The 23,994-nt window shown below is 49.5% G+C and overlaps 2 protein-coding genes across 2 annotated transcripts; one reads left to right on the forward strand and one right to left on the reverse strand.

Moving 5' to 3' along the window:
- The first annotated feature begins 248 nt into the window (after positions 1 to 248).
- LOC124698409 (flavonoid 3',5'-hydroxylase 2-like) lies at positions 249 to 13,472 on the forward strand. Its single transcript, XM_047230890.1, has 3 exons — positions 249 to 947; positions 1,023 to 1,308; positions 12,682 to 13,472. The coding sequence occupies exons 1-3, from the start codon at positions 322 to 324 to the stop codon at positions 13,309 to 13,311; spliced, it is 1,542 nt and encodes a 513-aa protein (XP_047086846.1). The 5' UTR covers positions 249 to 321; the 3' UTR covers positions 13,312 to 13,472.
- Positions 13,473 to 13,736: 264 nt separating this feature from the next.
- Positions 13,737 to 18,023, reverse strand: LOC124698410 (peroxidase 2-like). Its single transcript, XM_047230891.1, has 2 exons — positions 17,413 to 18,023; positions 13,737 to 14,103 (listed from the first exon to the last, which is right to left on the reverse strand). Exons 1-2 carry the CDS (start codon positions 18,021 to 18,023, stop codon positions 13,737 to 13,739), a joined length of 978 nt encoding a protein of 325 aa, XP_047086847.1.
- Between the last annotated feature and the right edge of the window lie 5,971 nt (positions 18,024 to 23,994).

Genomic DNA, 23,994 nt, shown 5'->3' on the forward strand with positions numbered 1-23,994 from the left:
GTTTCTTATATGCTGCCTACATTATGCTTTCATGGTGTCTGTGTTGGCTTTCCATGTCTTTTGTGTTACAACCCATGCGTGTTTTGAAGTTTGTGTTCCTACATCAGGTATTTGCTGCACAAGTACAATTTATGTATTGCTTGTGCTTTTTCCTAATGAGTCCATCTCAGCAAAGAAAGGCATGCATAAGTGAAGCCTTCATATATCCGCAAAAAGCATCAGACAATACCACTCCTTGACGAGCTAGTGAAGGCAACCGCGAGGCGCTCTGCCACGTTCACCTCTCTTCCCACACAGCACGCGCCGCCGCAGTGCGCCGCCATGCAGCTCGCCGCTGTGTTCACCGACCCATTCGTGCTCTCCTGCACCATCCTCTGCCTCCTCCTCCACCTTGCCCTCCGCTCCCTACGCCCCACCTCCGCCTCAGGCCGCCGGCTCCCACCGGGCCCGTCTGGCATCCCGCTCCTCGGCGCGTTGCCGCTCGTCGGCCCGGCCCCGCACACCGGCCTGGCGGCGCTGGCGCGAAAGCACGGTCCCGTGATGTACCTGAGGATGGGAACCTGCGGCGTGGTGGTGGCGTCGTCGCCGTCGGCCGCGCGGACTTTCCTGAAGGCGCTGGACGCGCGGTTCGCGAACCGGCCGGCGGTGGCCAGCGCGGCGGACATCACGTACGGGTGCCAGAACATGGTGTTCGCCAACTACGGGCCCAAGTGGAAGCTGATGCGCAAGCTGGCGAGCGTGCACCTGCTCGGGGCGCGCGCGGTCGCGGACTGGGCGCGCGTGCGCCGTGACGAGGCCGGGCGCGCCGTGCGCGGCATCGCGGAGGCCGCCGAGGCCGGGCGCTCCGTCGTCGTGCCGGAGCTGCTCGTGTGTGCGCTCGCCAACATCGTCGGGCAGATCACCGTGAGCAAGCGGGTGTTCGACTCGCAGGGCGACGAGTCCAACAGGTCGAGCTGATCTGATCCATGCACGCCTTCAGGCTTCGAATATACGCAGCAACTAACTGCATTTTGCATATGCAGCTACAAGGAGATGATCGTGTCGCTCCTCACCGGCACGGGGCTGTTCAACATCAGCGACTTCGTGCCGGCGCTGTCGTGGATGGACCTGCAGGGCGTGCAGGCCAAGCTACGCCGTGTCCACATCCAGTTCGACGGACTCATCACCAAGCTTCTGGCGGAGCACGCCGCCACGGCCGAGGACCGCGCGCGGGAGGGACGCCTGGACTTCGTCGACAAGCTCCGCGCCAGCAAGGACGACGAGGACGGCGAGACCATCACCGAGATCAACATCAAGGGACTCATCTTCGTAAGCTCCATAGACCTTCATCTTCCTTTTCTTCTCAACAGATAATATGAAATTTCGTGCACATTCTTTCTGACAGATCACTGTATCATTTTTTTAATTGAGCATATTTTGAACCTTTTTTTTGCTTCAAATTATACTTCTGCGAAAAATAATACTCCCTCTGTTTTATATGTATGACACCACACATTTCGAGGTAGGATTTGAACTAATAGTTTGACCAACAAATATGAGTTATACACCGGAAGAATATAATTGGATTCTTATTTGAAAGATGTTTCCAACATTATATTTTTGTATCATTTAAATCATATTTTATTAGTCAAAATTATCAGTTAAAGTTTTGCCTCAGAATACTTATTAGCCTCATATACAAACGAGCGTCGTACTGTGAGCAAAATAGCTAGGAACCACCAAAATGCAATCTAGTTGTGAATTGTTTACAAGTACTACCTCCGGTCCGTTTTTAATCAACGCGGATGCAACACACTCCATACTCGATTTAATCAGATCGGAGGGAGTATGCAAATCTGAAATAGATGGCAGAGATAAGCTAGTGGAGTTGTTGAAAAGAGAGACACGTCGAGCAGCTCTCGGACAAATGTGGATGGCTACAGTTCAAACCCGTCAGGGTATGTAGTGGTTTCGTTACGTACGATCAAATGTTCGAAACTACTAATCAGCCTTCCTTTTTCTAAGGAAAAGATAACAGAGCATAGAGCTGATGATTAGTCAGATCAAAGTCCAAACCAGATGGTACCGTCCAGGCCTCCGTACGTACGACTATATGCTGCAAAGTCTTTCCATTGTTGCCACGCAATAAGTTCAGTAGCCAAGCCACGCATCCATGGCAGTATTACGTACGTACATCGGTACATGGTGCCCGGGACGCGATTGCTTAAATTTCCAGCTAAATTAAGGCGATCAGCGACACTGAGTATTTGGTCGAATTAACATATAGTGACAATAAATAAATTAATAAAGACGGCCGTATGCATCAATTGAATGCGACATCTCGAGTATACCAATCATAAGACGGCCGTATGCCTCCATTTCAGAAAAAAATGGAAACCCGCCATATATTAAATTCTCCATTGGTGGAGGAATGCGACATACCAATCATAAGTTAGCGTAGGAAAGACTGAAGCAACCAAATTAACCGCCCCAAACTATTAATCCATGACGCTGACGGATTAGTTTTAATTTCTTTTGTTCATAAGTAAGCGTAGGAAAGAGGAGGTTTGAATCTCGGCCTTTACATCGGAGCGACGAATATGATACAGTCTTTCTTTTCCTAGTTCACTAATAAACAAGTGCGTACAAGATACTACCTCTATTTTAAAAAATAAGTGCTCGCAACTTTGTCTAGTTAAGATACATATAAACATATTTTAGTTCGTACATCCGTACTTAGAAAAAGTTGCGGCACTTATTTTATATCAGAGTAAGTAGCTACTAGCAGATCATAGCAACATGTCTGGTGCGTGAACTGACGCAAATTTGTGATATCCTTTTACGTGCCACATATTTTAAGAGAACTATGAGATGATATATCTTGATTAGAAAAAGACTGGGCGAAACAGAACCACATCTTCTACGTCGCCCTGCCAACCATGGAGGAACCCAAACATGGCCACTGCCACTAGAAGCCCTCCCTTTCCTCCACCCCCCATCTCGTTGCTATCGGAGGGCCACTGGCAAAGCCGAGGCACGCCCCATGGAAGGTGGAGGCTGGACAATTTATCCTCTTGAAGGCGGTGTGCCGTAGGCATGTGGTCGTCTAGAGTGCGTGGCATTGATCGGATCGGTAGCCGTAGTCTACGGATGGTGGGGGCGCTCAGGTGGAGCACGATGGAAATGGGCGCCAGCTGCGTGTAGTGTGCCCAGAGGGCGGTTGCCATCTGTCATCTCCCCTTCATTTGGTTGCTCTAAGCAGCGGTGTTCTAGTCTTCGCTCTGCATCGACAACATGCTCAAAGCTGCCGTGGCCTGGCTCGTCTTCTTCTCTGTCGGCTCGGCCTATAGGATACTGTTATCACCAGAATTTGACCGGATCAGAGGTGGGCCGCGATGGAAGATGGGCTTGAAGATTGTACATGGAAGGAATACATGAATCGGCCTTGTATACAAAGTTTGGGCTAGTTTGCCCGTGTATCTGTAACATAGTAGGATACGTGTCGGTCAGATAGAGTTTGGGCTCGTGCCCGGTTGGGATTATTCCCACGTTAGAAAGTCTACGGACTATAAATATGTATCTAGGGTTTATGAAATAAACAACAATCACGTTCACCACAAACCAATCTAGGCGCATCGCCAACTCCCTTGTCTCGAGGGTTTCTTACGGGTAAGCATCATGCTGCCTAGATCGCATCTTGCGATCTAGGCGAGTACGCGTTTATTCGTTGTTCATGCGTTGCTCGTATCGAAGCCTTTTTGATGGCGAGCAACGTAGTTATCATAGATGTGTTAGGGTTAGCATTGTTCATCGTATCATATGCTGTCGTCGTGCAACCCTTAGACGTCTAGCCGTCCTTACACCTATCTCGGGTGTAAGGGCGGCACCCCGCTGATCATTGTTTAGTAGACCCGATCCGTTATGATTGCTCCTTGTTCTTCAAGGATTAGTTTAATATCTGCATGGTTAGGCCTTACAAACGGGTTGAAGGATCCGGTGGCGCGTAGGGTGTAGTTTGCTAGCCCTAGACAGGATGTTCCGAGGATCAACTTCGTGTTGGTTTTTAGGCCTTGTCTAGGGTCGGTTTACGATCACCGTGCGTGGCCGCCGAGCTCAATCACGAGTAGGATGTTCCGATTATGCGGTGAAAACCCTAAATCGTAGTAGGTCGTTTTAGCTTTATCTTGATCAAGCGGGACCACCATCCGATCGTACACCTCGTACGGATCATAGGTGGATCGGCTCCTTGAGCCGATTCACGAGACAACATGAGAGCCGATCGAGGCTCGTATTTAATGTTTACGTGTATGCCATGCGAGGAAACTAAGCGAGGCACATCAAACACCTTCCCGACCAGGTATAGGTCGGGTGGCACGCCCTTGCATCGGCATCGGACGTGCGTGCCGAGTCTTTGCGGGCCGTCGCTCGGAGGGACCGGGGCCAGCCGCGATCCCGGGAGCCTCCCGGCTCTACGGTGTTGCCCGTCGCTGCTCGCCGGTGGGTTTCGACCGCAACACATTCCGGCACGCCCGGTGGGACAATCTTCGACATCAACCGCATCGCCATCTACATCTGAGATGGCGGAAGGCACTCCGATCACGTACGAGGATCCGGCCGAGGAGCTCAAGAAGAAGCATGACGAGGTCAAAGCGATCCTCGAAGCCGATCTCATCGGCTCTTTTCACAGAACCCGCTCACACGGCATCGGGTGGAAAGGGTTCTCACCGAAGCGCGCTCGATGGAGTGGACCTGTCCGCCCCGTCAGAAGAACGCACCAGGTCTCTGCGTCAGGAGATTAATTTCATGGTGGCTCATTCGCTGCACCGCCATTCTGAGAGCCTGGTTAACACTTTGGAGCGTGTCGCTCTTCGCGTGATCCAGGAAATCATGAGGCATCAGCACTCTCCGTCAGGACCAGCTGCGGGGACTCACCAAGGGGAGATGCCACTCCGGTCCCGATCACGCGCTGCCATTCGCGTTGGCAGCGCCAGAAGTGCCGAATTCACCGGCATCCGCCGTTAACATGGTGGAGTACACTTACCCTGGAGGGTGCCAGCCAAGATTCTCGTTCAACATCAACATGATAGGGCTCGGGCACCACCCTGGTAGGGACAGAGACGAGGGCAGCTGCTCTCATAGCGAAGACAAGGAGGAAGCTGTTCCACGCGATCGGCCCCGACACCTCCAAAAAATCCTGGTTACAATCAAGATGAAGGCCGGTTCCAACGATCGGCCCGCATTATCCGTACCACACGCTCTCCCTGTATTTGGTGTCGACCTCACGGGTGACGGAAAGCTAGGGTATGGGTTTACATCGGTCGATGAGCTAGAGGAAGTCGACATCGGTCCTGGGGATAAGCCGCGACCAACTTTTATCGGCAAGAAGTTAGATCCACATCTTAGGGGTCGGATGATAGCTCTGCTAAAAGAATACCCGGATTGCTTTGCATGGGATTACACGGAGATGCCTGGGTTGGACGGGAGCATCATTGAACATCGGCTTCCCTTAAGAAAGGGTTTCGGCCATTCCAACAACGAGCACGTCGGATGAAGGCCGAAATTCTGGAAGAGGTCAAGAAAGAGATCGAGAAGATGTTGGCCGCCGGGTTCATTAGGCCATGCGGGTATCGCTGAATGGATCTCCGGTATCGTTCTCGTAGAAAAGAAAGACGGCCGATGACGTGTGGCCATCGATTTCCGAGATCTTAACAGAGCCACTCCAAAAGATGAGTATCCGATGCCCGTGGCGAGAAACATTGATCAATGCAGTACGCTGGCCACAAGGTGTTGAGCTTCATGGATGGCAACGCCGGCTATAACCGAGATCTTCATGGCTCCGGAAGATATACACAAGACCGCATTCGGAGTACCGAGGGCAGTAGGCTTGTTTGAATATGTGGTCATGACCTTTGGGTTGAAGAATGCCGGTGCAACGTACCAAAGAGCCATGAATTATATATTTCACGATCTGATCGGCAAGTTGGTGGAAATCTACATCGATGACGTGGTAGTCAAGTCTGTCTCCATGGAGGGACACTTGGATGATTTGCGACGCATCCTAGACCGAACTCGGAAGTTCGGACTGAGAATGAATCCAAAGAAGTGTGCTTTTGGTGTGACGGCCGGTCAGTTCCTAGGTTTTCCGGTTCATGAACGGGGAATTGAGATCGGCCTGAAAAGTCAGGAGGCAGTGCGTACCATGCAGCCGCCCACCACAAAGAAGGAGCTCCAACGTCTTATCGGCAAGATCAACTTCGTCCGACGATTGATATCCAACCTGTCAGGACGAATCGAGCCGTTCATGGCGCTGGTGAAGATTAAATCCGATGACGAGTTTCATCGGGGGCGAACGACGGCGGGCGTTTGACGAGATTAAGCGGTATCTGACAACGTCGCCTGTGCTGGTTCCACCCCAACAAGACAGGCCGTTCTATATCTACTTATCAGTAGCTGACATGTCCATCGCTTCGGTGGTGGTGCAACTCTATGAGGGTGTTGAAAAGGTCGTTTTCTACCTCAGCAGAAGGATGTTGGACGCGGAGACAAGGTATCCCGAAGTCGAGAAGTCTGTGCCTTTGCCTCGTTCTTCACCTGCACCAAGCTTCATCACATCCTTTTGACGGCGAGAGATCATCGTCATATGCAAGTCGGACATTGTCAAGCACATGCTTGTCGGCCCCTGTTTTGAAAGGCCGGCTTGGTAAGTGGATGTTTGCATTGACGGAGTTCGATCTTCGGTATCGGCCTGCGAAAGCGATCAAGGAACAAGCGTTGGCCGATCTTATAGCTGAACGGATTAATACTAATATAGCAGCACTATCTGTACGTGCATGGGCTATGTTCTTCGATGGATCGGCTTGTGACGATGGTTGTGGCATCGGTATTCTGCTCGTGTCGCCTCGGGGGCAACATATTCTTTCGCCATCGGGCTATCTACCCCTTGCACCAACAATGTTGCTTGAGTATGAAGCGGTGCGCAAGGGAATGGAGTTGCTTTTGGAAGCCGGGGCGGAGGCAGTGGAGCTTTTTGGAGATTCGAAGTTGGTGATCTCTCAACTCACGGACGAATACAAGTGCGAGAGTGAGTCACTTTTTCCATATTGGGTGGAGTGTCGTGAGCTGATGACACATTTTCGGTACATCAATTTCAATTGGGTCCCAAGGTCTCAGAATACCGACGCCAATGATCTCGCACGGATGGCGTCGGGATATAAGGACATGCCGGACGGGACGGAAGTTCAGGTACGGTTCCTGGAACGAGGATGATTGGAGAGCCGATATCTTCAATTATTTGAAGGATTCGGCTCGAGGGCACCAAAAGGATAAGATACAAGGCTATGAAATATGTCCTTATAGGAGATGACATGTTCTACGGGACGTTGGAAGGGTTACTACTCAAATTCCCGGGACCAAGCGAGTCTAATCGGCTCTTACATGAGGTGCATGAAGGCGCTCGTGGAACTCACCAATCGGCCCATAAGATGAAGTGGTTAATTAGGCGATCGAGTTTTATTGGCCTACCATGCTGGAAGACTCGCTTCAAGTACTACAAGGGATGCCAAGCGTGTCGGATGTTCGGAAAAATCCGAGATGGTACCCGCATCGGCGATGAACCCCATCATCAAACCTTGGCCATTTCGAGGTTGGGGCATGGATATGATCGGCAAAATACATCCTCCGTCAAGCAAGAACCACGAGTGGATTACTGGCCATTACGGATTATTTCACCAAATGGGTGGAGGCCGTTCCCATGAAGAAAGTAAAATCGGAAGATGTTATCCAATTTGTCAAAGAACATGTCATTCATAGGTTCGGGATTCCCCAAACCATCACGACCGATGGAGGTTCGGTCTTTGTCTCTAAAGAATTCGAAAGTTCTGCGATGACATGGGGATTAAGCTAATCCGATCATCTCCATACTATGCTCAAGCCAACGGGCAAGCCGAAGCATCCAATCAAAGCCCGATCAAGCTGATTAAGAGGAAGATTGACGAGAACCCTAGGGTGTGGCATGAGACGTTGTCAGAAGCTTTGTGGGCCTATCGCATGTCATGCCATGGAGCTATAAAGACTTCGCCGTACCAGCTTGTCTATGGGCAGGAGGCCGTATTGCCTTGGGAAATTACGAGCTGGATCGAGACGTGTCACATTTCGAATGATCGCGACGCCGGAAGAGTACGCAACCCCGATGAGTGACACTATTGAGGATGCAACGGAACTTAGACTTTGGTCGTTGGAGAAGATTAAAGAGAACAAAGCCGAGGTAGCTCGGGCATACAATAAGAAGGTAAAACCAAAGGAGTTTCAAGTTGGTGATCTAGTATGGGAAGCCGTGTTGCCACTAGGAACCAGGGATAAAGCATATGGCAAATGGTCTCCTAATTGGCACGGTCCTTACAAAGTCATCCAGGTTACGAAGGGCAACGCCTACATGTTTGAACGAGTTGGATGGTGTGAGGTTCCCAGTGGCCGTCAATGGCCAACATCTCAAGAAGTATTTCCCAAGCATGTGGGATGATGGGCAGTGAGATATGGAGGCCGATTTTGAATCGGCCAGTAAAAAAATAAAATAATAAAACCACGGCCGATGCACAGACATCGACTTGAGAAAACATGTGGAGACAACGGTATGCGTACAGCCGATGCACGGGCATCGACTTCAGAATAATAAAAAGCCGATGCATTGCCATCGACTCTAGAGGAACAAGCTCAATTAAGCAGGTTAACAGATTGGTTTCAAACCAGAAATGTGGATATTTGGGATGAATCTCCTAATAGTTTGATGAGGAGTTCAATCTGCACGTTTAAGATTGGAGGATGGTTTGGACGTGAGCTAGACCTGTTGGACTGTGTGGATAGGCAACGGCTTGGCCTCAAATCGCGTTTATGGTACAAACCGATGCCCTGCCATCGGCTCTCTGTACAGCGACTTCGTTCGACGATCGGCAAAGTTGACAAGAAAGCAAGATTAATTGGGGATATTTTCTTCATTAATAGTGGAATTTCTTACAAAGAAAGAGCCGATTGCTCGGGGAAGAAAGAACAAAAGCCGAATACTACTACTAGTCCCTAATCTAAGGGCCGTTGCTGCCCTCGTCGTCGTCGTCGCTGCCACCGGCGCAGCTGGCCGATAAGCTCCTCATCACCGCTCTCGTAGCCTTCTACGGGGGCCTCGTCTTCTTCATCATCGTCATCGTCTGTCATCGTCCCACCAGGCGCGGAGGCGCTTCACCGGTGGGTAACCTTCGAGGGAGTCGTCGTCGTCCTCTTCCGCCTCTTCCTCGGAGGAGGTGAAGTCGTCCCAGGAGAACCGGTCGTCCTCGCTCTCCGCCTCCTCCTCCCCGTCGACAAGGAATTGAAGATCCGCCTCTCCGTCGGTCAAGGATTTGTCATCCTCAGACTAGATGGAGGAATCGTGTTCCTCCTTGTCCCATGTCGTTGGGGCGAGGATGTCGTGCGCCGCCAATGAGCCCCACTCTGGCGTCGGCTCACGGAAGGGAGATGATACGTAGGAGAGGTTTGAGGAGGCAGAAGAGGAGGAGGAGGAAGAAGACATGGCTATGGAAGAATGGGGGGTTTTTTTTGCCGATGGCTAGTACGAAGCAGGAGGGTGAAGGGGCGAACTGCTCGACGCGGTTAAATAATGGGATATTGGGGAGAATTAATGTTACAGCAGTTTCCGAGGAAGTGGTGCCAAAGAATTGTCGAATCGCGCATAGAAGTCGGGAAGGCAAGGCATCATGATGAAGGATACTGCGGCGGTTCTGCTCTGCCACGACATGACCCGACGAAGGAAAAGCATAATGATTTTAGAATTGTCATTTCCAAAACCAGGGGGGCATGTGTTATCACCAGAATTTGACCGGATCAGAGGTGGGCCGCGATGGAAGATGGGCTTGAAGATTGTACATGGAAGGAATACATGAATCGGCCTTGTATACAAAGTTTGGGCTAGTTTGCCCGTGTATCTGTAACATAGTAGGATACGTGTCGGTCAGATAGAGTTTGGGCTCGTGCCCGGTTGGGATTATTCCCACGTTAGAAAGTCTACGGACTATAAATATGTATCTAGGGTTTATGAAATAAACAACAATCACGTTCACCACAAACCAATCTAGGCGCATCGCCAACTCCCTTGTCTCGAGGGTTTCTTCCGGGTAAGCATCATGCTTGCCTAGATCGCATCTTGCGATCTAGGCGAGTACACGTTATTCGTTGTTCATGCGTTGCTCGTGCTGAAGCCTTTTTGATGGCGAGCAACGTAGTTATCATAGATGTGTTAGGGTTAGCATTGTTCATCGTATCATATGCTGTCGTCGTGCAACCCTTAGACGTCTAGCCGTCCTTACACCTATCTCAGGTGTAAGGGCGGCACCCCGCTTGATCATTGTTTAGTAGACCCGATCCGTTATGATTGCTCCTTGTTCTTCAAGGATTAGTTTAATATCTGCATGGTTAGGCCTTACAAACGGGTTGAAGGATCCAGTGGCGCGTAGGGTGTAGTTTGCTAGCCCTAGACAGGATGTTCCGAGGATCAACTTCGTGTTGGTTTTTAGGCCTTATCTAGGGTCGGTTTACGATCACCGTGCGTGGCCGCCCAGGCTCAATCACGAGTAGGATGTTCCGATTATGCGGTGAAAACCCTAAATCGTAGTAGGTCGTTTTAGCTTTATCTTGATCAAGCAGGACCACCATCTGATCGTACACCTCGTACGGATCATGGGTGGATCGGCTCCTTGAGCCGATTCACGGGACAACTCGAGAGCCGATCGAGGCTCGTATTTAATGTTTACGTGTATGCCATGCGAGGAAACTAAGCGAGGCACATCCAACACCTTCACGACCGGGTATAGGTCAGGTGGCACGCCCTTGTATCAGCATCAGACGTGCGTGCCGAGTCTTTGCGGGCCGTCGCTCGGAGGGACCAGGGCCAGCCGCAGTCCTGGGAGCCTCCCGGCTCTACATTGTTGCCCGTCGCTGCTCGCCGGTGGGTTTCTGACCGCAACAGATACAAGCGGAGGGGGTGGGGGTGGGATCGAGACGGCCGACCTCGATGGGATCCGATTAGCGGCGTGGGGGCTGCTAGCTTGGAATGAATAAAGGTGGTTTGGCCCTAGTGCTTTTCTTGCACCAAGTTGCCTCTCTGCTTGATGTTGGCCTCCTTGATCTGTCCACCGACAAAGTTTTGGTCTTCACTCTTGAAGATTTCCGCTGATGGGCGCATCTCGCCCCTATATATCTAGATCGAAACGATCTGGTCACGCTTGCCTATATTTTTAGCCAGTGCGACTTCATGAGGGCACAACGTAAAGCTTCACGTTCTTGTTGGTACCATGAGACATGTCTAAGTATGGACTTCCATGGTATTGACCGAGGTGCAGAATGTCATAGCAGGTGTGATTGGATGGTTTGAAGTTATGGCGGAGGGGTGCATTTGATGCGATGAAGACTATGCTGCAGAGGATGTACGGTTATGGTTGGCGAGGCATTGTCCATTCCGAACATGCTCTTATGCATCGGTGTTTGAAAACTTGCAACAGCGGCCTCGACATGCGGGGGTGGCAGCACACGACGAACGCATTTTTGGTGGTGCTCCTTGAGTACCGAGTCACAATTTCCAAGATGAAAACCCAAGGTCCAATCTTTATTAGTTATACCTGCAATGGTCTTGTTGAAAGCGTTGTTCAGGAAACTCGGACTTTCTTCAGGATTAAAATCTAAGATCTTTGATCAATCAGTGACAACGCTTGCGTATTATTTCCTTCTTGAATGTCTTGTCTTTGAAGATTTTTTTTATAGTGCGGATGTTGTTTTGGTGATGGTTAGAGTGCTGCTCTTGCGTGTGTTAGATCACCGAGACAGGGTATTTTTTTTCTTTTTTTCTTTTGTGTGTATCTTAATGTTTTCAGGCATTTTATTAGTGCAGATGTTAAGTGTAATTGATATCTTCGTAATATTAATATATTTTTTGTTAATAAAAAAATAAATAAAAAGAACTATGACCATTGTGCGAAATGGGCAACTTTGGGCGAACATTGTTTGAAATGGAGCAAATTTGGGAACTGCCGAATAATATTTATAATTAGAAAGTGAGTAGACACGTCCCGATCTCAAAAGGTTGTACAATGCAGCTCACATATCTGTCTGTCTCGATCTGAAGTTGGTGAATCCTGAACCACATATAGTCACTGACGTATATATATGCACTAGTCAGATGCTTTGCATTGGTGGAATCATGCATAACAATCTGGTATGTTTACCTACTGCACTCCACTCCACAAGTCCAGAGAAACATCACGGATGATGCGGGTATGGTGCTAGCTGTTCTCAAGACAAAATTTATGTTTGCACGCTAGTTAACTGTTACCCTTTTCACGGCCACACTTTATGTCGATCGATAGTAGGTGGCACTGATTCGTCCTTACTTGACATGCATTTCACTGTAGACAAGCTGATCTTAATACTTGAGGATCAAGTAGTTTAGTCAGTTGGGCCCAAGAAGAGGTGACACTGATTTCTCTACAGCTCGGTTGGTGCGATTTGCTTTGCTTTTCCGATAGGGGATCAGCCACACAATCCATTGCTTGTGTTATGGAAAATTGTCGGCTTGCAGCCAAGATCCATTGCACGCTACTGAAAATGCAGCAAAAGCACTTAATTTCTGTACTAACTAATTAAGAAGATGTGCACGCGTGAATGCAGGACATGTTCACGGCCGGCACAGACACGTCGTCTATCATCGTGGAGTGGGCGATGGCGGAGATGATGAAGAACCCGTCCATCATGGCGCGCGCGCAGGAGGAGATGGACCGCGTCGTCGGCCGGGACCGCCGCCTGGAGGAGTCCGACATCGCCGGACTCCCCTACCTGCAGGCCGTCTGCAAGGAGGCCATGCGCCTACACCCCTCCACGCCGCTTAGCCTGCCGCACTTCTCCTTCGAGGAGTGCGAGGTCGACGGCTACCGCGTCCCGGCCAGCACGCGGCTCCTCGTCAACATCTGGGCCATCGGCCGCGACCCGGACGCGTGGGAGGATCCACTCGTGTTCCGGCCGGAGCGGTTTCTCTCCGGGCTGGCGGCCAAGGTGGACCCGATGGGGAACTACTTCGAGCTGATCCCGTTCGGCGCTGGGCGGAGGATCTGCGCCGGCAAGCTGGCGGGCATGGTGTTCGTGCAGTACTTCCTGGGCACGCTGGTGCACGCGTTCGAGTGGCGGCTGCCGGACGGCGAGGAGAAGGTGGACATGGCCGAGACCTTCGGGCTGGCGCTGCCCAAGGCCGTGCCCCTTAGGGCCGTCGTCACGCCGCGCCTCGTGCCCGCCGCCTACGTTTGAGCGCTGCGCGAATGGAAATTGATGTCACCGTGTCTTGGAGTTTGGGGTCGATCATCAGCGTGGTGTTCAGTGTGTGTCCATGCATAAGAACCAAGGTTTCATGTTCCATTTATGCCTACTACTGCATGTTGTCAGCTATCTCGCGTGTTTGCGCTTATGCCAACCTCACGCGCTCTTGCCAATGTTGCTATGCCGAATGTGCTATACGGACGCAGTGAAGCCGCCAAGAAAAACACCAAATCAGCGCTTGAAATGATACTAATTATTTCCAATAAAAGTGAACAAAAACATCACCAATATGCTATACCTTCCCAAAGAATTTGAACTGTTGAAACGAACGAATTACATGCGTGAATTCACTCGGAAGACACAAGCAGGTGCAGAAAAATAAAGAGCACAAACAAATTGGATGCCGTGATGGTTCATTAGTAGCGGTTGACGACCCTGCAGTTCCTCCTGATTTCGCCTTGGTTACCGGTCTTGACTCCGATGGCGCCCATCTTGACCATTGCCTTCTTGAACTTGTCCTCCCATAGTCCACGGATGTTGGCATTGTCAAGCACCATCTGAGTGGTTGCCGGTGTGGTAAGAAGTGCGGCGTCCGACGTGAACAAGACCTTGTGTGCGAGGACGTTCTTGTAGTACTGGTTGTCCAGCGCGTTGGGGGTTACGACGTCCTGGTGCACCGTGGGGTCGTTTGCTGTGGTCGGGTTGGCGGGGCATTGCCTTCTCAGGACGCCAGCGAGGGCGGTGTTGATGTCGGAGGGGACGGCGAGGCGGTCAGAGACGAACACTACAGGAATGGAGCTATATGCCGAGGGCCGGGAACCCTCGGCGTAGGCTGCTTTGGCCGTCGGCGTAGGCTACGCCGAGGGCCGCCCTCGGCATAGCTCCTCGGCATGTAGCTCCTCGGCAAAGCAACTATCGCCGTCGGCGTAGCCCGGCCCTCGGCGTAGCATGCTATGCCGACGGCAAAACCCTCGGCATAGACTTTTAAAAAATTCAAATTTCCATTTTCCAAAAAAATTCAAAAAAAAAAATTCGAAAAAAAAAATATATTTTTCTATATGCCGACGGTAAAACCCTAGGCATAGACTTTTAAAAAATTTGAAATTTTAATTTCTTTTACACAATTTTTTTTCTTTTTTTTCTTTTTTTTTTCTTTTTTTTCTTTGACCCAATACACTTTTAACTCTAACTACACTTAATCTTAGGTCAAATTACAATCATGGTTAAACTTCCCGGTCGGTCACCCATCCTCACACTACTCCAGTTCTCCAGCACGCTTAACTTCTTGGTTCCATTCGGATGAGCTTCCGTTATAGAATTGACAACTCTTGCTGATAATAATAGCATATCAACCCTATTAACCCTTGAACCGTGATGCACACCTCTTTATTTTGGAAAATCCCAAACAATTACTTAAGTAGACAACAATGAATATATAAGTAATAATAATATTAAATTCAAATAACAATAAAATGATTTTATTTTTTGGTCTTTTTTCTATTTAATATGGAATAATTAATATCTTTAAATCGGAAAATCGAAATTCCACAAATAATATGTCTAAATCGATCAGAAAAATGAGAGGAATCTAAATATAACATCCATATCATCATTTGAACCTTAAAATTAGAGGAATCCAAATATGACTCCCAATTTTCCATGTGGCCAAAGCGCCCCTCGGGAGATGCGAAATGGCCGTATCGGGCGGGACTGGTGCACCGTTCGCTAACACGCTAAATGGACAAAAATTAGCACATAAAGTGATGTGTTATAGACCTAAAAACATTTTTTGCGGAATTTATTGAGCGATGGAAAGTGTACCCCTAGTTCAAATTCGGTCAGTTTCCAGCGGGTTCGGCGGGACATCGCGAGGAATCCGCATGGATTCCCGGATAGCTAGAGAGTACATATGGCATGTGATATATGATGCGGAGGCGGTGTCCTACCACTACGCGGAGGTCTCGCTCAATACTAAAATGCGTCTCATGTAGTCGCTTCACAAAAAAACCCGTTTTGGCACCACGAAAATGAAAAAACCATCACCCATGGGTCGGATTGGAAATCCGCTCCTGGGGCCTTGCTTCCCATCCCAGGGACCACTCACGTGCCAAATATGGCCTCGTTCCGACAAACTATGTGGTGTCACGGGCCGTTTCCTACTCATTTGCCCTAAAAGCCATAGAACTCCGGACGTGATAGCCCTGTTTGTGAAGGGTTTTCCAAAATAATTGCCGTATCCTAATTCTGACTTTTGGAGTGGTTACTAGGACACATAAAATGACGCCATGCGGCTCCGCGGGATTTTCTGACTTCGTTTAAATTGCCATTTGACCAAAACGGGCCCCCACGGAGATGCGGTATGGCCGTGCCGGGCGCGCTGGTGCCCCCGTTTACCATCGCGCTAAACGGAAAAAAATTCACACATAAAGTGATATGTCCTAGAACTAAAAACATTTTTCCGGAATTTATTGAGCGATGGAAAGTGTACCCCTAGTTCAAATCATGTCACTTTCCGGCGGATTCGGCGGGACACCGCGGGAAGCCGCATGAATTCCCGAGATAGCTAGCACGTACATATGCCATGTGATATATGGTGCGGAGGCGGTGTCCTACCACTACGCGGAGGTCTCGCGTAATACTAAAATGCATCCCATGTAGGCTGCTTCACAAAAAAACCCGTTTTGGCACCCCGAAAATGAAAAAACCATCACCCATGGGTCGGATTGGAAATCCGCTCCCGGGACCTTGCTTCCCATCCCGGGGACCACGCACGTGCTAAATATGGCCTCGTTCGACAAACTATGTGGTGTCACGGGCCGTTTCCTACTCATTTGCCCTAAAAGCCATAGAACTCCGGACGTGATAGCCCTATTTGTGAAGGGTTTTCCAAAATAATTGCCGTATCCTAATTCTGACTTTTGGAGTGGTTACTAGGACACATAAAATGACGCCATGCGGCTCCGCGGGATTTTCGACTTCGTTTAAATTGCCATTTGACCAAAACGGGTCCCCACGGAGATGCGGTATGGCCGTATCGAGCGCGCTGGTGCCCCCGTTTACCATCGCGCTAAACGGAAAAAAATTCACACATAAAGTGATATGTCCTAGAACTAAAAACATTTTTCCCGGAATTTATTGAGCGACGGAAAGTGTACCCCTAGTTCAAATCATGTCACTTTCCGGCGGATTCGGCGGGACACCGCAGGAAGCCGCATGAATTCCCGGATAGCTAGCGCGTACATATGCCATGTGATATATGGTGCGGAGGCGGTGTCCTACCACTACGCGGAGGTCTCGCGTAATACTAAAATGCGTCCCATGTAGGCTTGCTTCACAAAAAAACCCGTTTTGGCACCTCGAAAATGAAAAAACCATCACCCATGGGTCGGATTGGAAATCCGCTCCCGGTGCCTTGCTTCCCATCCCGGGGACCACGCACGTGCGAAATATGGCCTCGTTCAGACAAACTATGTGGTGTCACGGGCCGTTTCCTACTCATTTGCCCTAAAAGCCATAGAACTCCGGACGTGATAGCCCTGTTTGTGAAAGGTTTTCCAAAATAATTGGTGTATCCCAATTCCATCTTTTGGAGTGGTTACTAAGACACATAAAATGATGCCATGCGGCTCCAGCGAGATTTTTTGACTTCGTTTAAATTGCCATCCGGCTAAAACAGGAACACTGAGGACATATAAGAAAGTGATTGAATTGTTTCTATATTAACATGGTACTGTACATGATTCAAATATGCATGATTTTGACATGAATGGATAGATGATGTTTTTATGAACATTTTGATACCTCATACGCATTTTTCTGACATCATATGAATTAGTTATGATTTTTACAAAATTAGACAAATTTGAAAAATGGCTACGCCGAGGGTGGCCGTCGGCGTAGCCCTGTCTACGCCTAGGGCCAAAGATATGCCGAGGGTTGCCCTCGGCGTAGACCTCGCTACGCCGACGGCCGCGCTACGTCGAGGATCGGATGAGGAGGCTGGCCAGGCCAGGCCATACGCCGAGGGCCCCGACTTTTGGCCGTCGGCGTATAAAAGGCCCTCGGCGTATCGCGCCATTCCTGTAGTGGAAGGATGAGCAATGTGAGACCCCAATCGTATGGGCGCCGGAAAGAACCACCATGTCCTCTGTGTCAAGCCCTTTAGCGGCGAAGCTGCCGATGAGCTGAGTGATGTTAAAGAATGGAGGCGGCAGGTTAGAGAGGGCCTCAGTGAAATTGGAAATGCGCCCATCCAGGCGGCCTGCCGGCATGTTGATCTTGACCGTCATCCTGCTGAGGAAGTAGGCCGCATCACGGCTGGCGAAGGCAACAATGTCAGCGCATGATACCACGCCTGGGCATGCCTTTTCCACGGCGTCTTTGGCCGCGTCGATGGCCTCGAAGCCGCGGAGGCTGGGAAAGTTGGGAGGGCTGAGCTTCTCTGGCTGCGGGTTGGCCGGTGTTGGGTCCAGGAGGACAGAGGCATCACATCCCTCGACGAAGCAGTCGTGGAAGAACATGCGGATCAGCCCGGCGCCGATGCCAGCGTTCTTGTAGACGAACTTCTTCACCTCATCCCTCACGATGGCCTCCACGCGGGGGCATGACTTCTTGTAGTAGCCCACCTGCAGGCCATGGCACGCCGACGACAAGAGCAACGCGCATGTCAGCGCAATCGAAAGCTTAAGCGAAGCTGAAGCCATTATCTTCTTCAGCTCTTAACAACAAGACTTTGTGTACGAGAGAGCGTGGGCTAAAGAGTTATAATGAAGTGATGAGAGGTGTTGAAATGTTGCTTGTCAGGAAGGGCTATTTATACACACATGCATGCATCGAGATATAACTTGATAAGATCACTATAGTACTTGAAAGTTCAAAGTTTAGTTGGCTCTATCATCATATGAGTGGCCATGGTCTCGTAATAATTGATCAGCATCAGTGATCTAGCTGTTATGGAACATGGGGCTGCTGGAGCTTAATTATTGGCTAATATATCTTTGTCATTCACTGAATTATTCCTTCTCCCAGTACTTCAGAAACTCTCATTGCATGGTTTGTTGTGAACGAAACTGTAGTTTCCTGATGTGGTATGAGATGAGCATGTTGCAGGTTCGTTGAGAGGTCTGAGGCGATTTACACAAAAATAACCCTTTGTTGCAACTATAGCACAAACTGACCCTCCGGCGAAACTATTTCACCCATCTAACCCTTTTGTGTGGCACCCCTCAAGCCGGCGCCACACCTCACTGCGTGGCGCCCGTGTCCGCGGCGCCACTCTCCCAGCCTACGTGGCGGCCTCAACGCTGAGCTGTTCTCCCATCCGACGTGGCAGGATGTGTGGCGCTGATGGAGGGGCGCCACACATCCACTTATAATTGGCAAAACATACTGTAAGACAATTCTCCTGGGACTTAGCCGTTTTGGCGAGGCTGTATGTGTGGCGCCGACGCCATGGGCGCCACATAGTGAGGTGTGGCGCCGGTGCCACGGGCGCCACACAAACAGCCTCGCCAAAATGGCTAAAGACTAAACTTCCGGAGCCCTGGATGTTTTCCACATATAACTTGCATTGTGTGGCGCCTGTGTCGTCGGCGCCACATTGTGATGTGTGGCGCCCATGACGTCGGCGCCACACAATGACTTTTGCTAATCCATGAAATTTTGTACCTTATTTCAACAGTTTTCAATACTACAATAGCACTTTCAACAACAATTTCATACACACATTATACACATAGCATACATCATAGTTCACATCATAGCACATAGATTCAAACAACACGTAGCAACAATAGACATGGTTCGAAATGACATAGAGTTCACAACATGATACTTATGAAGATAGAGTTCACAACAACACGTAGCAAATGCATCTATCCTCCACGACGTCCCCTCCTCACGGGCTGCTTCCGGACGGCCAACCTTTTCGTTCGCTGTCGTGGCTCTTGTTGCTGCTGCTCCTCCTGCTCCTGCTGCTCCTCCTCCTCTGAAGATAACGGCTCATCGTTCCTCATCCTCCTCAATGATGATCTCCGCGGTGGCGCCTCATCCTCCTCAATGCCAACCTTCTTTCCTCGGTTGACATAATCGTCCGGAGTGTATCGGTTTGGAGCCTTGCCCCTTGGCTTCAACTGGTAAGCAGACCGTGTGGCTTGCTTCTTGCCTCGACTAATGCTTTGACTCAGAATGGTGTCGTCGTCAGGAATCTTCACAAACATGAACACATGAGATTACAAAAGTTGAAATTAGTAAGCACATGTTTGACGGCAACAAAATAGTCCATACCTCCGCCTCTTCAGAAGAGGATGTAGCGATTTCGGCGTCGCGGCAACCTAGCAAGTTGGCTAACCGCCGCATATTTCGTACAGTGTTCTGCGTCATGGAAGTCATGGTTACAAAGCCACCCGAACATAATAGCTTACATTCAAAGTTGGTGATCATACCTTAATGAAATGCATCGCTCCAACAGGCTTTCGATCTCTATGGCTTTGATCCCAAACAACCTCGCACTCCTCAGCTGTTTTTTGGATCTCGGACCGCTGTGATAAACATATTATACACAATTTAAGCGAGCACATGCCAATATAGATGATGTACTAGCTAATGAGAGAATACATTACCACGAAGTTCAGCTCGAAAGCAATAGAAGTCGATCTCTCTTTGCGAGCATAGATGTCGTGTTGGCTTTGCGCAACCTCATCGAACTCGATGGGGTCGTCTAAGATGTCGTCATCATACGCGGGTTTCACTAACTCGATACGCGTGCTTTTATGAAACCATTGGAGATAGTTGTTGAAAGCGGCCAAGTCATGAGACATAATCTCCACATGGCCGCCAAGATCCGTATCGCTTCCAAACGGTGTTGGAACGCTGTCACGTGGACCACTATGATGGACGAGACCAATTTGTGATCTTCCGCAGCTGCCTTCTATCAAGCCCGCAAGATATTGGAGTACAATGGATAAAGTAAGATTCTATCGCTTGAATCAGCAAGTTTACATCGCATGAATCAAGAAGTTTACCTATGGAGCGCGTGGTCCGTGTCTTGCCATTGAGGTGGGCTATCCTGATACAACCCAAACTGTCTCATCACTCGTGCGGCTGGTGGTATTCAACACGCCCACATGCATATGAGTGTGCAACGCATACGCCAAAACCGCGCCTCCTCACGTGCACTTGGGGTTGAGGTCGAGCATCGCCGCGCCAATACGGTAGCAAGGTACCATATGGCTCCCAATCCATCTGCAGCATACAAATAATTCAAAATTTACAACATGCCAATGGAATTTATGAAATAGGATAGCAAAAGAGTGATGGCTTAAGAAAGGTTACCTGCTCAGCGGTAAGAGTGTCCAACTCCTCAGTGTAGTGCCTGTACATGATCTTTGGATCGTTCGTCATCTCTGAGACATTGTCCCAAGGTATGCCCAAGTGGGCTCCCGATCAAGGTTGTTCCGGTGATGAGTCCATGGCCTCTCGGTTGAGTCTCTTCGGCTGCCCAACTGATAGGCGGTCCCAGCTCCATATGGAAAGTAGGAGCAAACATCCACCAATACCGCTGCTCCCAATCCTGCGACAACCTTCGTCCAACTGCGTACATAAGACATTTGGTTAGTACTTTGTCAAGCAAACTACTATCGAAGAATAGTAAAGATAGCAAATCATCACCTATCGGTAGAGGTAGGCAAGTGCCGCGCTTCCCCAACTCCACCGGTGCTCCAACACCGTAAGCGCCTTGAGCCAACACCAATGGGCCAACTTCCCACCACCGTCGGGAAAGAGAGTCCTCGAAAGCATATACCACAAGTACACTCGGGTGTATGTCTTGATAGTGTCACGGTTGGCCCCTTCCGGGCATGTACCAAAGTTAGTCCTGATCCAAAGGAAAGGTGCGCCGGCGGGAGATCTATCCTTTTTATCTTCTGGCTCCGGAGGAGCCATGCCAATAAGTGCCTCCATTTGCTGGCGCCACCCATCAGAAGCTGTGTTCATACACAGTGGCTCGCCCTGAATAGGAATACCAAGGATCACGGAAACATCCTGAAGAGTAGGGGCCATCTCGCCGGCCCTCAAGTGGAAGGCGTGCGTCTCCGGCCTTCACCGGTCGACAAGGGCGGTGAGTGCTGCGACGTTCATGTTCGGCACCCCCCGGCTTACAAGCGTGATGAACGTGAGAAGACCGGTAGGCTGGATGAACTCCGTGTACCGCTCGTCATACGGCATGTCACTTATTGTACTGTGGTAACGAATCTTCAAGGGATGAAGAACCTACAAGCACATCAAGACACATAATATTATGCCATATCCAATGAAATAAACACAAGAGGTGTTAACAAAAATAAATATTAGTACCTTCCCTTTTTCCGTCATATGATATGCCCGGTGATCTTTGTCATACTCATGATCTATGAGCCACATACATACATACATACATACATGCATACATACATACATGCATACATACATACATGCATGCATGCATGCATACATACATACATGCATGCATGCATACATACATACATACATACATACATACATACATACATACATACATACATACATACATACATACATACATACATACATACATACATACATACATACATACATACATACATACTTCCTACCCCTGGGTGTAGTTACACACATATCTAATATACTACCATATAGAAGTATGTATGATACTTTATCGTTTTGAGTATGTTCTTACAATATATCTAAGATATTCTAAACCAAGTTTGGTGAAAAAATGCAAGTGAGCATGTAGTTTGCACTATATGTCTGAAATACATGCATATGTATACATATCTAGGGTTCCTACACATACGCATTCATTGAAATTTGATGTCTAGGGTTTCAACAAATCTAGGGTTTCAACACATAGATACGTGAGAATATGGATTTCAACACATACATGAGCACATGGATTCAAGTTCTAAGATTTTCATATCTAGGGTTCCATGTTTAAATCGAATTAAATCCGAGAAAATCATGGATGAAACGAAGGGGATCGAGGGAGAATACCTCGAGGAAGGGATTGGAAAGAGATTGGCAGGGCAGATCTAATGATTTGGTGGTGGATTTGGTGGGGGGAAGGGGGAGGAGGAGGAACCGCCGGCCGCCTCCTTGTTCTTCACGCAAAACAGAGAGAGAGGAACCCTGGGTCATGCTGGGGGCGGCTCGGGTGCCACACATAAGTGGATGTGTGGCGCCCTTCAGAACGGCGCCATATATGTGTGGCACCCGAGCGGCGCCACACATCCCTGCCACGTCGGTGTAGGATAACGTTGCATAGAAAACAAAAATTTTCCTACCGCGAACACGCAATCCAAGCCAAGATGCAATCTAGAAGACGGTAGCAACGAGGGGGTATCGAGTCTCACCCTTGAAGAGATTCCAAAGCCTACAAGATGAGGCTCTTGTTGCTGCGGTAGACGTTCACCGGCCGCTTGCAAAAGCGCGTAGAAGATCTTTGATCACGATCGGTTCCGGCGCCACGAACGGGCAGCACCTCCGTACTCGGTCACACGTTCGGTTGTTGATGAAGACGACGTCCACCTCCCCGTTCCGGACGGGCAGCGGAAGTAGTAGCTCCTCTTGAATCCGACAAAGCACGACGGCGTGGTGTCGGTGGCGGTGTAGAAGTCCGACGGAGCTTCGCTAAGCTATGCGGGATGTGGAGGAGCGGGCGGCTAGGGTTTGGGGAGAGGGGGGCGCCGGCCACTATAGGGGTGCGGCCACCTTGGTGGTGTTTGAGGTGGCCGGCCCCCTCCCCTTGGTCCCTCATTATATAGGTGGAACCCCAAGAGGTGGTGTCCAAGTCTTCGAATAAGACCCGAACCAAATCCTTCCATAGGAGGGGGCAATCCTAGCCCAACTAGGACTCCCACCCAAAGGTGGGATTCCCACCTCCCATGTGGGGTGGTCGGCCCCTAAGGGGAGTCCACTTGGGACTCCTCCCCCACTAGGGTTGGCCGGCCATGGAGGTGGAGTCCCTTGTGGACTCCACCTTCCTTGGTGGTTTCTTCCGGACTTTTCTAGAACCTTCTAGAACCTTCCATAGAACCTTCCGCGACATTTTATTCACATAAAATGACATCCTATATATGAATCTTATTCTCCGGACCATTCCGGAACTCCTCGTGATGTCCGGGATCACATCCGGGACTTCGAACAAATATTCGAACTCCATTCCATAATTCAAGTACTACCATTTCAACATCCAACTTTAAGTGTGTCACCCTACTGCTCGAGAACTATGCGGACATGGTTGAGTACTCACTCCGACCAATAACCAATAGCGGGATCTCGGAGATCCATAATGGCTCCCACATATTCAACGATGACTTTAGTGATCGAATGAACCATTCACATACATTACCAATTCCCTTTGTCTCGCGATATTTTTACTTGTCCGAGGTTTGATCTTCGGTATCACTCTATACCTTGTTCAACCTCGTCTCCCGACAAGTACTCTTTACTCGTATCGTGGTATGTGGTCTCTTATGAACTCATTCATATGCTTGCAAGACATTAGACGACATTCCACCGAGAGGGCCCGGAGTATATCTATCCGTCATCGGGATGGACAAATCCCACCGTTGATCCATATGCCTCAACTCATACTTTCCGGATACTTAATCCCACCTTTATAGCCACCCATTTACGCAGTGG

Source organism: Lolium rigidum, chromosome 3 (assembly GCF_022539505.1).
Source record: "Lolium rigidum isolate FL_2022 chromosome 3, APGP_CSIRO_Lrig_0.1, whole genome shotgun sequence".
NCBI classification, from domain to species: domain Eukaryota; kingdom Viridiplantae; phylum Streptophyta; class Magnoliopsida; order Poales; family Poaceae; genus Lolium; species Lolium rigidum.

What these genes read in the sequence shown, in the direction of transcription:
- LOC124698410 (XM_047230891.1), bottom strand. Translation starts at nt 18,023, where the DNA reads ATGGCTTCAGCTTCGCTTAAGCTTTCGATTGCGCTGACATGCGCGTTG. An exon ending in GGGGTCTCACATTGCTCATC is followed by an intron (nt 14,104 to 17,412) that starts CTTCCACTACAG and finishes CATTCCTGTAGT; the next exon opens with GTTCGTCTCTGACCGCCTCG.
- LOC124698409 (XM_047230890.1), top strand. Translation starts at nt 322, where the DNA reads ATGCAGCTCGCCGCTGTGTTCACCGACCCATTCGTGCTCTCCTGCACC. An exon ending in CAGGGCGACGAGTCCAACAG is followed by an intron (nt 948 to 1,022) that starts GTCGAGCTGATC and finishes TTGCATATGCAG; the next exon opens with CTACAAGGAGATGATCGTGT. An exon ending in ACATCAAGGGACTCATCTTC is followed by an intron (nt 1,309 to 12,681) that starts GTAAGCTCCATA and finishes GCGTGAATGCAG; the next exon opens with GACATGTTCACGGCCGGCAC.